Source organism: Mchenga conophoros, linkage group LG23 (assembly GCF_057382185.1).
Source record: "Mchenga conophoros isolate Kocher_MC1m ecotype Shallow Benthic linkage group LG23, M_conophoros_male_GT1.1, whole genome shotgun sequence".
NCBI classification, from domain to species: Eukaryota; Metazoa; Chordata; class Actinopteri; order Cichliformes; family Cichlidae; genus Mchenga; species Mchenga conophoros.
Window position 1 is genome coordinate 2,399,412 of NC_140547.1, and position 12,436 is coordinate 2,411,847.

The 12,436-nt window shown below is 42.3% G+C and overlaps 1 protein-coding gene across 1 annotated transcript in view; it reads left to right on the forward strand.

Annotated features, from left to right (window-relative positions):
• The window catches only part of cacna1ea (calcium channel, voltage-dependent, R type, alpha 1E subunit a), a 116,120-nt gene that overhangs the window by 77,377 nt on the left and 26,307 nt on the right, over nucleotides 1–12,436 (forward strand). The window contains exons 11-22 of the mRNA XM_085264785.1: nucleotides 141–256; nucleotides 489–542; nucleotides 2,310–2,351; nucleotides 3,748–3,843; nucleotides 4,004–4,213; nucleotides 4,597–4,709; nucleotides 4,910–5,022; nucleotides 6,644–6,775; nucleotides 8,435–8,504; nucleotides 8,687–8,804; nucleotides 10,603–10,670; nucleotides 10,845–10,936. Of these exons, the coding sequence (XP_085120911.1) occupies nucleotides 141–256; nucleotides 489–542; nucleotides 2,310–2,351; nucleotides 3,748–3,843; nucleotides 4,004–4,213; nucleotides 4,597–4,709; nucleotides 4,910–5,022; nucleotides 6,644–6,775; nucleotides 8,435–8,504; nucleotides 8,687–8,804; nucleotides 10,603–10,670; nucleotides 10,845–10,936 (1,224 nt within the window). The remainder of the gene's footprint in view (nucleotides 1–140; nucleotides 257–488; nucleotides 543–2,309; nucleotides 2,352–3,747; nucleotides 3,844–4,003; nucleotides 4,214–4,596; nucleotides 4,710–4,909; nucleotides 5,023–6,643; nucleotides 6,776–8,434; nucleotides 8,505–8,686; nucleotides 8,805–10,602; nucleotides 10,671–10,844; nucleotides 10,937–12,436) is intronic.

Sequence of the window (12,436 nt, forward strand, 5' to 3'; positions counted from 1 at the left end):
GGTCAGTTCACGATCCATTGTCATTATCTCCACAGGGAGAGAGAAGAGATTAAGTTCAAGACAACAATAGCTTTTTCTTCGAGAGGAATACTGCATCCCTGTGGCCTTTAAAAGTGTGCCTCATCTGTTTGCTTCTGCAGAGAATTCGCCAAGGAGAGAGAGAGAGTTGAAAATCGCAGAGCCTTCATGAAGCTGAGACGCCAGCAGCAGATTGAGAGGGAGCTCAACGGCTATCGGGCCTGGATCGACAGAGCAGGTGGCTTTAGTCCCAGTCACAGATGAACTTTTCCTCAATGAGAAATAAAAATAATCATTTCTTTCATCTTCTATAATCCTGTCAGTTGTGAACCATGGGAGGTATTCGATGCAACATATAAGCGTTACGTTTTGCAACAAAAACGCTGTAAATACATCACAACAGATGGCGGTAGAGCTCCTTCATGTGAACCATCAGCTGCTCAGTTCTGACCATACTTTTTTTTTTATAGAGGAAGTTATGCTTGCAGAGGAGAATAAAAATCCAGGACCTTCTGCCCTTGATGGTAAGTCAACAGGGATCTTTGTTTTTCCTGCTATTGCAGTAGATCCTATCTTAGTTCATGCTGGCAGATATGCTTTAAAAAATGTATGCTATTATTTTTTGCACTGCGGATCGGCTTTAGATTGGCGCACACACTGTTTAAGATTCAGACATAGGAATAAGAAGTCTTTCCAGTGAAATGTATTTCTTTTCATTGTGTTTGTTCATTTTTGGCTTCTATTGTGGCTCAAGCTGATCCAGACTGTTCATTGTGATAATGACTTTATTCTTGCTTATGAATAACTCCTAATAACTTTAGTAATCCTCTGATTTTTCATTGCCAGCATCCAGTCAAAGTTTCAGTTTGTATATGTTTCGGTTTATGAATAAAATAATGACATGCTTCTTAACTGTTGCTATGCTGAGTTAGCATTTACTCAGAAATATCTCAAAAGCATAAATATAAGAGATGGACATGACCTCTTGATCTGAAAACCGATGACCTTTGACGTGCATTCTTTTTAAACTCATCTGATTGCAAAATGTAGTCCGATTATATGATGCAGGATTTACAATACTGCGTTTGTGTGCGTTTGTGTAGGTATTTACCTACACAGAGTTGTTTGTGTGCGGTCCTCAAAAAACAAAAGACAGAAAGAAAACAGCATGCAGCTCACCAAGGACGATGCTGACTGGCTGACAACATCAGGGATTAGAAAACTGCTGTGGTGATTGTTTGTTACGCTCATTTCATTTAAGCTTTTCGTTTGTTGTAATTTTGCTCCACGCTGCAGCTGGCTGAAGAACCAATGACAGCACAGGCAGCAGAAGCTCACAGACTGGTTGTTTGTGACACTCCAGGCTGGTGACAGCAATCAGTAGTCAGCAAAGTTGAACTTAGGCAAATACGAACACAAACGCAGTGCCGTAAATCCTTTATCCTTAAGACAGACTCTACATTCTTGCTGTATGACCTCCTGTTATATATGGACTCAACTGCAAGTTAAAAAACGAGGCACTGCTGTATTAGCGCGCAGCGCTCCATTTGCTCGTCACGTCTGATTTAAAGAGACAAAGATGGCCTAAAACGCTCATTTTGAGGTTTCAAAACAGGACTTCAAGAATCAGTGTGTGTCCGTCTTTTATATACATGCAGTCTATGCTCAAATGTAGCTCACCAGTTTTGATGATCACCTGACTTGAGCACCATCGGCATCTGAAAATGCAAATTGCTGTAGTTAATAGCTGGTTACCAAATACCTGTAAAAATAATAATACTAATAAATTAAGTTAGTGCTCATGGTAAACATAATGCTTTGTTAAGATCAATAAGTTTGCATGCACAAAGTAAAATGAGGAAAAGGTTGGCTGAGCTTTCTTGTCAAAGCCTTAAATGATGCTGTGATGTATTATTAGATCCTGAAGAATATCAGGGGATCAGGATGTACCACAAAACATCTTTTTATGCCATTATGTCATTATGAAAATGTACCGAGCTGACTTTAGCCTTAGGCTCACATTAAATAGGTGGGAACCCATCTTTATATCTACTTCTAAGTACGCAGCACAGTGTAGAAGTTCAGGATGCTGTCGTGCATTTGTAGAAATTACTCGTATCATATCATCTGTCTCAACAATTGCCACACAGAGAGCACTGATAGTGTGAAGCTTGTCATTAGATACAGTGCCCAACGGATAGCTTAGTGCTCCTCTGACTCTGACCCTCTCAACACTACTGTGACCTTTACTCGCTGCACTAGCATTTTATTAAATGTTGATTGATTGGCAGCTCTCAGGAGGCTCCCAGAGTGGAGTACAGGTGGTGTCTATGGTGAGAACCGTTCTCTCTTCTGCACTTTGCGTAACCCACTTCTTACCCCATTTTACCACACACAAGCACAAACACACACATGTGCGGCCACTAATAAGCAGAGAAACAAACTCTTAGAGAAAGGAAAGAAAATCCTTCAAGGATGTTCTTCTACAACAGGGGTGGGCAACTCCAGGCCCGACTCTCCAGGTTTTAGATATCACCCTGGGTCAGCACACCTGAATCAAATGATTAGTTCATTCCCAGGCCTCTGGAGAACTTCATGACATGTTGAGGAGGAAATTTAGCCATTTGAATCAGCTGTGTTGGATCAAGAACAACAAGGATCTAAAACCTGCAGGACTGGCACTTGAGGCCTGGAGTTGCCCACCCCTGTTCTACAAAGACACAGTGGTTACATTTAATTGTGCAACACTAACCTGTAGCAGAAACACACAGCGGCTGCAGCTGCTGTGATAACAATAAATGCAGATGCTCTTATAGCTTTGATTAAAAAGAAAGGTGGTGCACAGCAGTTGCCTTAGCAACCACCAGTCTCAAAATGCAGCCGTATGGATGTGTGACTGAGCGTGTGTGTTTTGGCAGGACTCTGTCTGCTAGAGTCTGGTCTGCCATTAGAAAACACTGCTGTGTGTGTGTCTGCGTGTGTGCGTGCACGTTTGGTCAGTGGTTTATTAAAAAGTCCCCAAGCAAATATTGCCTGCAAGTAGATTCAGAAATCACAACACAGAGGAAAGGTGTGTGAAGGGGTAGGATAAGATGAAAAGGTAATCATAAACACATCCATCAGTGAAAAAGGTCAAAGCAGGCTCATCACGTCCACTTCCAGCATGTGTGCGCTGCACGCCGTGTGTGTGCTTGTGCTGTACGGGAGCACTCGGTAACGGCTCAAAAAAGAGGAATGCATGGACTGTTAAGCAGCCTCGGAGCATGGTTTGCCATGATGAAGAAGCATCCGAAGATTTGCATTCAGCTTTTTGGATCATTGCACCAACATTAAATGATCATTTTTGTCTCATTTAGCTGCAGCGTTATTGAGCTGAATTTGCCCTTTTAGCTGAAACTTCACAGACTGTAGCTTGACATGCATTTTACTCTCACTTTGATTTCTTCTCATCATTTATTTTCATTCTTTTCATTGCATACTTGCATAATGCCTTGGTCCAACTATGGACGTTGTTTTTTTAAAATATGAGGGTGGTTATGCACAAGGCAGTTTAAGGGTGTTGTTAAGAATTCCTCTACTCAAAATATTCAGTACTATAGCAAAAAGTTAATTCTGTTTTCTGGCCACATTCACCCAGAATCAGCCTTGTGTCGCTGCCCTCAGTGTCATTTCTCAAATTTGACACGTGCAGCTTGAACAGGTTGTTTTACATTTCTGCTCTGTCTGCAGTGTTGAAGCGAGCCACCACCATCAAGAGGAGAGGCATGGATGTGGTGCGTCAAGGGCAACCAGGGGAGGAACAATATGGTGACATCTCCTCTGTGGGTGAGTGGGAGTGCGCAAAGGCTCAGACATATGGGCACAGAAAGTCAAACAACAGCAGGTGCACGCTGAGCCCTGCTGCAATTTTTCTAAGACTCAGAGTGGGAACATGCTACACTGGATCTATTCGACCGCAGTTTGTCTCCCTGTCCCCCCCCCAAAGGCATCCCCATGACCAGAACGAGTATCCGGAGCACTAAGCGAGGTCCGACGGCATATTTCCGCCGTAAGGAACGTCTCCTGCGCATCTCCATCCGCCGCATGGTGAAGACACAGACTTTCTACTGGACTGTGCTCGGCCTTGTGGCTCTCAACACACTGTGTGTAGCCATTGTTCACCATAACCAACCCTTATGGCTCTCCAACTTTCTCTGTGAGTCACAACTCATTGTGGTAGCATTTTGCAACATGAGATGTGCTCAGGAAGTCAGTCATTTGTCCGGCTTGAAATCTTTCACTGTCCAGTTTTAAAAGCAAAGGTTGACTTTGCTCCAAATAATGAAAACGTACAAATCTACAACTAAGAAAAAAAGAGGCTGTAGCTAATAAAAACGACAGCTCTTCACTACAAACTTGAGTGACAGTTATAGAAAACATGAAACGACGATTCTTTGTTTTATTTACAAGAAAAGAAGCCATCAGTGTAAGTTAAATACAACCTAATCATTCAACCTAGGCATTAATTAAATCTTCTCAGTCATTGCATTCGGTGGTGGAGAGCACTGATTGACGTAACTTTGTTATTTACGTTTCCAGACTATGCAGAGTTTCTGTTCCTCGCTCTGTTCCTGACTGAGATGCTCCTTAAGATGTACAGCTTGGGCCCACGTCTTTATTTCCACTCCTCCTTCAACTGCTTCGACTGCAGCGTCAGTACTCCGCCTCCCTCTATTTGTGTCTAAGAAAATTCAGATGCTTGCGTTTTTAAATTCAGTCCTCTCTCCACGTCTGTCTCTGCACCGTGTTTGCCTCTCCTCTTCATGACCGTAACATCTGTCCACTTCTCCTTTTTTTGATCAATACGCTGCTCTTTGTAAACTCGCTGTAACTTGCTTGCATGTCTCTTTAGGTCATTGTTGGCAGCATCTTTGAAGTGCTGTGGGGTTTCTTCAGGCCTGGCACTTCCTTTGGCATCAGCGTCCTGCGTGCACTGCGTCTGCTGAGGATCTTCAAGATCACCAAGTTAGTCCTGCAGGTTTCCTCACTCTTCACCATCTGTTGAGATTTTATATTATTTGCATTTCCCTGTTGACCAAAGACTAGCAGTATTAGTAACATGTGGGTCCCTTGTAGAGCAGGGCGATATGACCAAAAATATTTATCACGATATACATTTGAAAATTTGCGATAACGATATAACTGCCGATTTAATTGACACGAGACAAAATACTTTACAACTCCACAACTTTATTAGTGCAAAAAACAAACCATCAATGTATTTTCACTTAAACAAGCAGCTGTTTTTTATGTGCATTAAAGTTATATAAAAATGTAACAGTGCAAATGCAAATTCCTCGCTGACAGTTTAACCAAAAGGCGTTTCCAGTGGAAACTGGCCGACATATCCTCAGCACAACCATGTATAATATCCACAAAACCTAAAAAGAGCTTATACACACACAATACGGTAATATTATGTTGAAGCACAGTACGTATCACTCCGCGAGGCTCCGCCTACGATAGCCGTAACGCTCCGACAATCCATCAAGCGGTGCTTCGTAGCTCAGCAAAGTCGTACTGAAACATTTGACAGATTTTCGAGCGCCGTGCACATAAAATCGTTTCCAGGTCAGTAAACACAACCAGAGTTCATACATAAGGCACACGGGATTATAAGGGGCTCTGTCGACTTTCAGAAAAATCAAAGGATTGATTTTAAGTGTGCCGTATTTTCCAAACAACACGGTAATAACGGCGGCCCGCTAGCATGCGCTACCAAAAATAGTGCTTTGTTGTGTATCTGACGGACGAAAGCTAAACCAGTTCCACACCAGTGAAGCTGCAGCATTTTTACAAACCAGTCCAGGTTCATCGTTTCATTCAACGATCTGCTTTCGCCCTCATTCTCCGTCGCTGCAATGCTTTTTCCGCCGTGTGCGTATGAAAACAAAGGCACTGCGCATGCGTGTTTTACCCACACTCTATCGCCATATTTCATTTTCTTATCGTTGCCTGACATTATACCGGTATTACCGCGAACGGTATGATATGGCCCAGCCCTAATCCCTTGTATGTTAAACTACAGAGCAAACCACCTGTTTGATAGTGTGATGTCATAGTTTCTATAATAACACTGAGCTAACAGTAGACAGATAATCCGAGTTTAGTTTCTTTACTCCACTCCATCATCATCCTTGTTAAAATGATACACCTGTATTACGCACGATGCATCTCTGTGCGCTTTCCTAATCAATCTTATCCTATATAAACTCAACACCTCTCGAGGAAGTTTTGTTTCAGGGTTTCTTTTGCATTTTGAGCCTCTAGCCTGGATGAGGAGCCTCTTAAACTGTGTGATGCTTTTTCTTTTTTCATTCAAACTGGTATTTTTCAAACCCAATCAACACTGACAAAAGAGACGACACTTGTGGTTATTTATGAAATTCAGTTTTGCAGCTTCCTCTGGAGAAACAGAGGCTTTGTTCTCATATGCTCATAATTTATTTCACATTATTTTTCATTCTCCACCAACAGCTGTAAACATATTCTTTAGATTTAAATGTTTCCCTTTAAGTTCTCGTTAATGGGGTGGTAGACCGCACAAACCTGAATCCAAAACCTGTGCTTTTTTATCTCTTTCAAGGTACTGGGCGTCTCTGAGGAACCTGGTCGTCTCTCTGATGAACTCCATGAAGTCCATCATCTCCCTCATATTCCTTCTCTTTCTCTTCATCCTTGTCTTTGCCCTCCTTGGCATGCAGCTCTTCGGTGGAAGGTAAGACTCCACATAGATTCATAGATTTGTTTAAAGTCGACCTATAAAACTTCTTCTCGTGATCTGTCATTTATATACTTTTAAAGGATAGAAGCTCATATTAAACATGGCAGGAGTTTCTAAAATCAAGCTTATTTTACAGTAATCCCTCTGAGACCAGAGATAAGCCTTCAGACTGCTTTAAACAGTCTGTTTCGGACTGTTGTTTTTTACCAATCATGGAGCTTTCTGATGTCATAGCCATTTCAATCGTCTGCTGTTGAAACCTTGTTTGTGAGGGGCGGCCAATGAGACGAAAGATGGCTTAAGGGAGAGGAAGTAGAATAGCTTGCTTCAGGCTGTGGATCAGCAGACCGGCTGCGTCATGTCCCATCAGAAGATAACAAGGATCATTTTTGAGCAGTGAATCATGCAAAGCAGCTGTGCCCGAGCTCAAGAACAAAGATATGGAGTTGAAAATGAGAATAGAACCTCTTTAAGTAAAATTCACATTTTATAGTAATTCAATTCAAGTAAATTCACGTTCACAAACATAATAATAAGGATGAAGCAGACTTCATGGTGTAGTAGATCCTTATTTACTGAACTGAGAAGACAATAAATGCAATAGATGCTCCTGTTCAGTTGTTTTTATTATACCAAGACACTGTGTGAGCTCAGTAGAGATTTAAGACTCACATTTGACACACACACACACACACACACACACACACACACACACACACACACACACACACCACACACACACACACACACACACACACACACACACACACACACACACAGCTATTGTTTCTGGTTTCCCCCTGAGTCAAAGGCCCTTTGCCACAAGCTTTTTCCTCATGAAGAGCTGGCTGAGGTAGACGAGCATGTCCTTGTGATGAACTGGCCTCTAGAATTAAAACTGAGAAGACAAAAACATAAAAGTCTGTTAGCCAGACTGTCATACGTTGGATTGTCATTTGTAGACTGATTTTTATGCCTCTGCACAGGCAGCTGTTATGGAAATTTCTTTAAATTTGGCTCAAACATCCTGTCAAAATTAAGGACAGTTTAATTCCGGTTTTTGTTTTGTTTTTGCACCAAATCATAAAACCAGCCACCCAGAGGGGTTTTATATTGAAAGGTAAACAATAATTCTGAGAAAACTCCAATAGGGAGACAACCCCCTGTGAGCAAGCACTTGGCGACAGCGGGAGGGAAGAACTCCCTTTTAACAGGAAGAAACCTCCAGCAGACCAGGCTCAGGGAGGGGCGGGGTGAGGGAAGGTTTAGTGGGAGAATTATTCACTGATTGTCTCACAGTTTCACACAATGATCTAATACAGGGGTGCCCAATCCCGGTCCTCGAGAGCTACCGTCCTGCTTTTAGATGCATCCTTGTTCCCACACACCCGAATCAAATGAATGGCTTGTTATCAGGCCTTTGCCAAACATGATGGCATGCTGAAGAGGTAATCAAACCATTTGATTCAGCTGTGTTGGAGTAGGGATGCATCTAAAAGCTGCAGGATAGTAGCTCTCGAGGACTGGGATTGGGCAGCCCTGGTCTAATAGTAATGTAACATCCCAAAGGTCCAAATTAAAATTTGGGCAGACATGGGGATAAATGTATCAGTATCAGAGTACTTGATTGTAAATGTCACTTATTTTTTACAGGTTCATCTTTGAAGACTACACTCCGACAAACTTTGACACTTTCCCTGCAGCTATCATGACCGTCTTTCAGGTCTGCAAATGAACCTGCCAGTTTCTACTTTCAACACAGCTTTTACACATTTGTTTATTACTATTAATCAAAATGTATAGGAAAATTACTTTTAAGTATACATTTTGATAAATGTGGACCTAGAGGTGATTCACCAGCAAAGCTCTGCATGGCTGTGTGCTGCTGTGGGTGTGTTTTCACAGATCCTTACCGGAGAGGACTGGAACGAGGTGATGTACAACGGTATTCGCTCCCAAGGTGGAGTAAAGTCTGGCATGTGGTCTTCTGTCTACTTTATAGTTCTCACCCTTTTTGGAAACTGTATCCTTCATGCTAAAAATAACAGACAGCCTGCTGTTATTATGTAACACAGGTTTATTCTAATGTTTCTTAATTGCACCTGAAATTGTAGCCATTTTTTCCATTGTTCACTCTCCCGTTTGATCTCATTTGTAAAGCTTAACATATCGATTTGTGTTAGATTCTTGAATTCCAATTAAGAGAGTGGAAGACACTGTATACAAACAGACATGTGAAGCAGACAGATCAATAATATTGACCGTCTGCTCGATGTCTTTCATGAACTCCTTCTAGTTGTCCTTTGTCTATAGGAGGAGGAAGCTTTTTACGTTTTTGGAAATTTCTCTTTTACCAAATGGACAAAAACTACCTACAGCTAACTAGAAAGTGATTAAAAGTAAAGAACTATTATATACATAAAGAACTATATACATCATTTGGTCTCAACCAAACATACACTCACTGGATCTTTCATTTGGAACTCCTTTCGAGTGCTGGTTTGCCCCTTTTGCCTTCAAAACTTATTTGTCTTATTTGTGACATGGATTCAACAAGGTGATAGAAAGAGGAGATTTTGCCCCGTATTGACATGATAGCGCCACACAGTTGTTGCAGATTTATTGGTAGCACATCCATAATGCAAAACTGTCCCACCATACCCCAAAAGGATCGAGATCTTAGAACTGTGGAGGTCATTTGGGCTCATTTTAATGTTCAAGAAACCAGTTTGAGATGATTTGAGCTTTGTGACATGGTGCATTAACCTACTGGAATCAGCCTCCAGTAGATGGGTACACTGTGTAAAGAGGTGGTTAGCAGCAATACTAAGGTTGGTGTTAAATGATGCTCAGTTGGTACTAATAAAGAAAATATCCACCATACCATTGCATCACCTTCCTGAGCCACTAACAGAAGGAAGGATCCATCCATGCTTTAATGTTGTTTGTGTTTTGTCCCCACCATCCAAATGTCTCAGCAGAAATCAAGACTCATCAAACCAGGAAATGTTTTTCCAATTTTCTGTTGTCCAGTTTTGGGAGCCAATGCTAAATTGTAGCCTCAATTTCCTGCTTTTAACTGACAGAAGTGGCATCTGGCGTGGTTTTTGCTGTTGTAGCCCATCTGTTTCAGTGTTCAATGCTGTGTGTTCACAGATGCACTTACCTTGGTGCATCTGGTAAGTGCACCAAGGTAAGTGCACTGGTGGTGGTCAGAGGGCCCGGTGACGCCAGTGTCCGGCAGCCTCGCCTCTGTCAGTGCGCCCCAGGGTGGCTGTGGCTACAATGTAGCTGCCATCACCAGTGTGTGAATGTGTGTGTGGATGGGTGGATGACTGGATGTGTAAAGCGCTTTGGGGTCGTTAGGGACTAGCAAAGCGCTATATAAATACAGGCCATTTGGTTGGAGCAAGTGCTTATTTGAGTAACTGCACAAAGCAATCTGGCCATTGTCCTCTGACCACTGGTATTACTGTAAGAAGGCATTTTTTCCAGATAACTGCTGCTCGCTGCATAATTTCAGGTCTTTTATTTTTTGGGACCATTCTCTGTAAACCCTTAGAGATGTTTGTGGAGGAAAATCTCAGTAGATCAGCAACTTGTAAAATCATCCAACCAACCCATCTGGCGCCAACAGTCATCCCTCATTGATGGTCATTGTTGTCAGACCTTGAACATTTTTGAACAAGGACACAATGTCGCTGTCACAGTGCTGTTGCACAGGTGCAACGTGGTTTTTATGATTTCAGTCTGCAGTACTGTGGTGCATCTGTCTCTTAACAAAGAGTTCATCTGTTAGTCCTTAACACAGGTGTAACCAGACACTTTGCTTAATGTCTTCTTGGCCATTGCTGTGGATAACCTTGCCAATGCACAAGAGCTAACAAAGGTAATAAAACATGAATAACAAAAAAGCCTCATTTAATCCAGCTCTCTTTATTAATGCTGAGTAGTTTTAAAAAGCTCCCCTCTTTCTTTTTCGCTGTCTGATTTTATTCCATTATTTACAATTACAGATGTTACAGCTGTTCATTTCCTCTTCATCTTCTCTTCTTTTGATCAGGATGAAGAGGAAGCAGAGGCAGCGTTCAACCAGAAGCATGCTCTGCAGAAGGCGAAGGAGGTTGGACCATTGTCCTCCTTCATGTCCTCAGAGTAAGTGCTGTATGCAGCCTCTCCTGCCTGACCTTCTCTCCTCCCTCTCTCTATCTCGTCCTCCCTCTTGTTCCCTTCTTCAGCCAAGAAGTGTGTCTAGTCTTCCATGTGGTGCAATAGATTTTGGCTTACTAGTAAAACTACAGAATGTAGAACAGTCAGATGTGCCGTCAGTACAAACGATGACTAAATCGAGTGTCTCTCAGTGCTGGCTCGTAAACGTTAAACATCACTTAGAGGTTGTCGAGTGAATCGGTTCTAGGTGCTGTCCCACTCCAGACTTATTGGTACGTGTCCACTGAAAGGTCTGCTATCTATCCTCTGCCTGACCCCTGCTCTGTAATTTGCTCCTAATTGAAGTCTATGTCTCCATGGTTACTGGCTCCACTCTGGGGTGGGAGGTGCTGACATAGTTGTTATGGAAACAGGAGTACTTAGGATCCAAATTAAGGGTGGTGTGTCCGTTACAGTAATACACGCCTGTGCCTCTGCAAAGCAGATGTTTTCACTGGAAAATGTTATTAATAAAATGATGTGACCTTATTTTCTCAGTGTCCAGGTCTCCAGCTTTCAGAATAGATGCTTTTGTTTTTTGTCCTTGGGAACTGATTGAACATTGCTTTGACATAGTTGGTGGAAGTGCATGTGCATGAACACAGGTGGGGACCTCCTGCTCTGTACGCACGCTGTGTATTGAGAACCAAGCGGTTTGTTGCATGGGCATGAAGAAGACTCTATGGGAACACAGAATATTAACATAAATTACTTTATTTATTCTGTCTCTGTCTTTCATTCTTGAGACCTTGCCCTTTTTGTTAAAGGTTCTTGATGAAGAAAACAAAGATTAAAACAAAACAGAAGAAAATTGCTGAGTATTAACTTCACTTGAACCAGACGAGGGTCCGGGTTCTTATCAGAGCCCGTAGAGCAGACTGGGAGGGTCAACTTGACAGAGGACACTTTGAACTTTAAGGGTTTCGGGTCTCATCTCTGATGTCAGCAGTGAAACTGTAGCAGTGCCTGCCCCTGCTAGCCCCGAAGAAAGTTTTTGCATGGCAGCATTTCCTAAGTTAAAGTGCAAGACGCTGCACGTCGGAGGTTGATTATTGTCTCATCTTGGGAAACGCATGCTTCTGGTCAGCATGATCAAAGAAAAACAGAAAGATATGCACGCACACTCACCCAGAATGGAACATTTTGGTGTGTGCTCAGTTTTTCTTTCAGCGGGAAGTCTTTAATCCCGCTCTCAAACACTCCTCAGTATTTTCAAGCTAATATTTAGAAGCTCGGCACTCGAATTCCCCCGTTAGCTCTACTAGCATGAATGCTAATCTGTGAGTGCTCTGAAGTGGCAGTCGTGTTCAGAGCTGCATCCCAATGTGCTGGTTTTGTTCAAAGGGTGTCTGGAAATGTACTCTTTGTCTGCTGACGGAGCCCATCTCTGTGTTTTCTACCTGTCCTCATACCGTAGCTCAGAATGTGTAACATTTCAGTCTACTC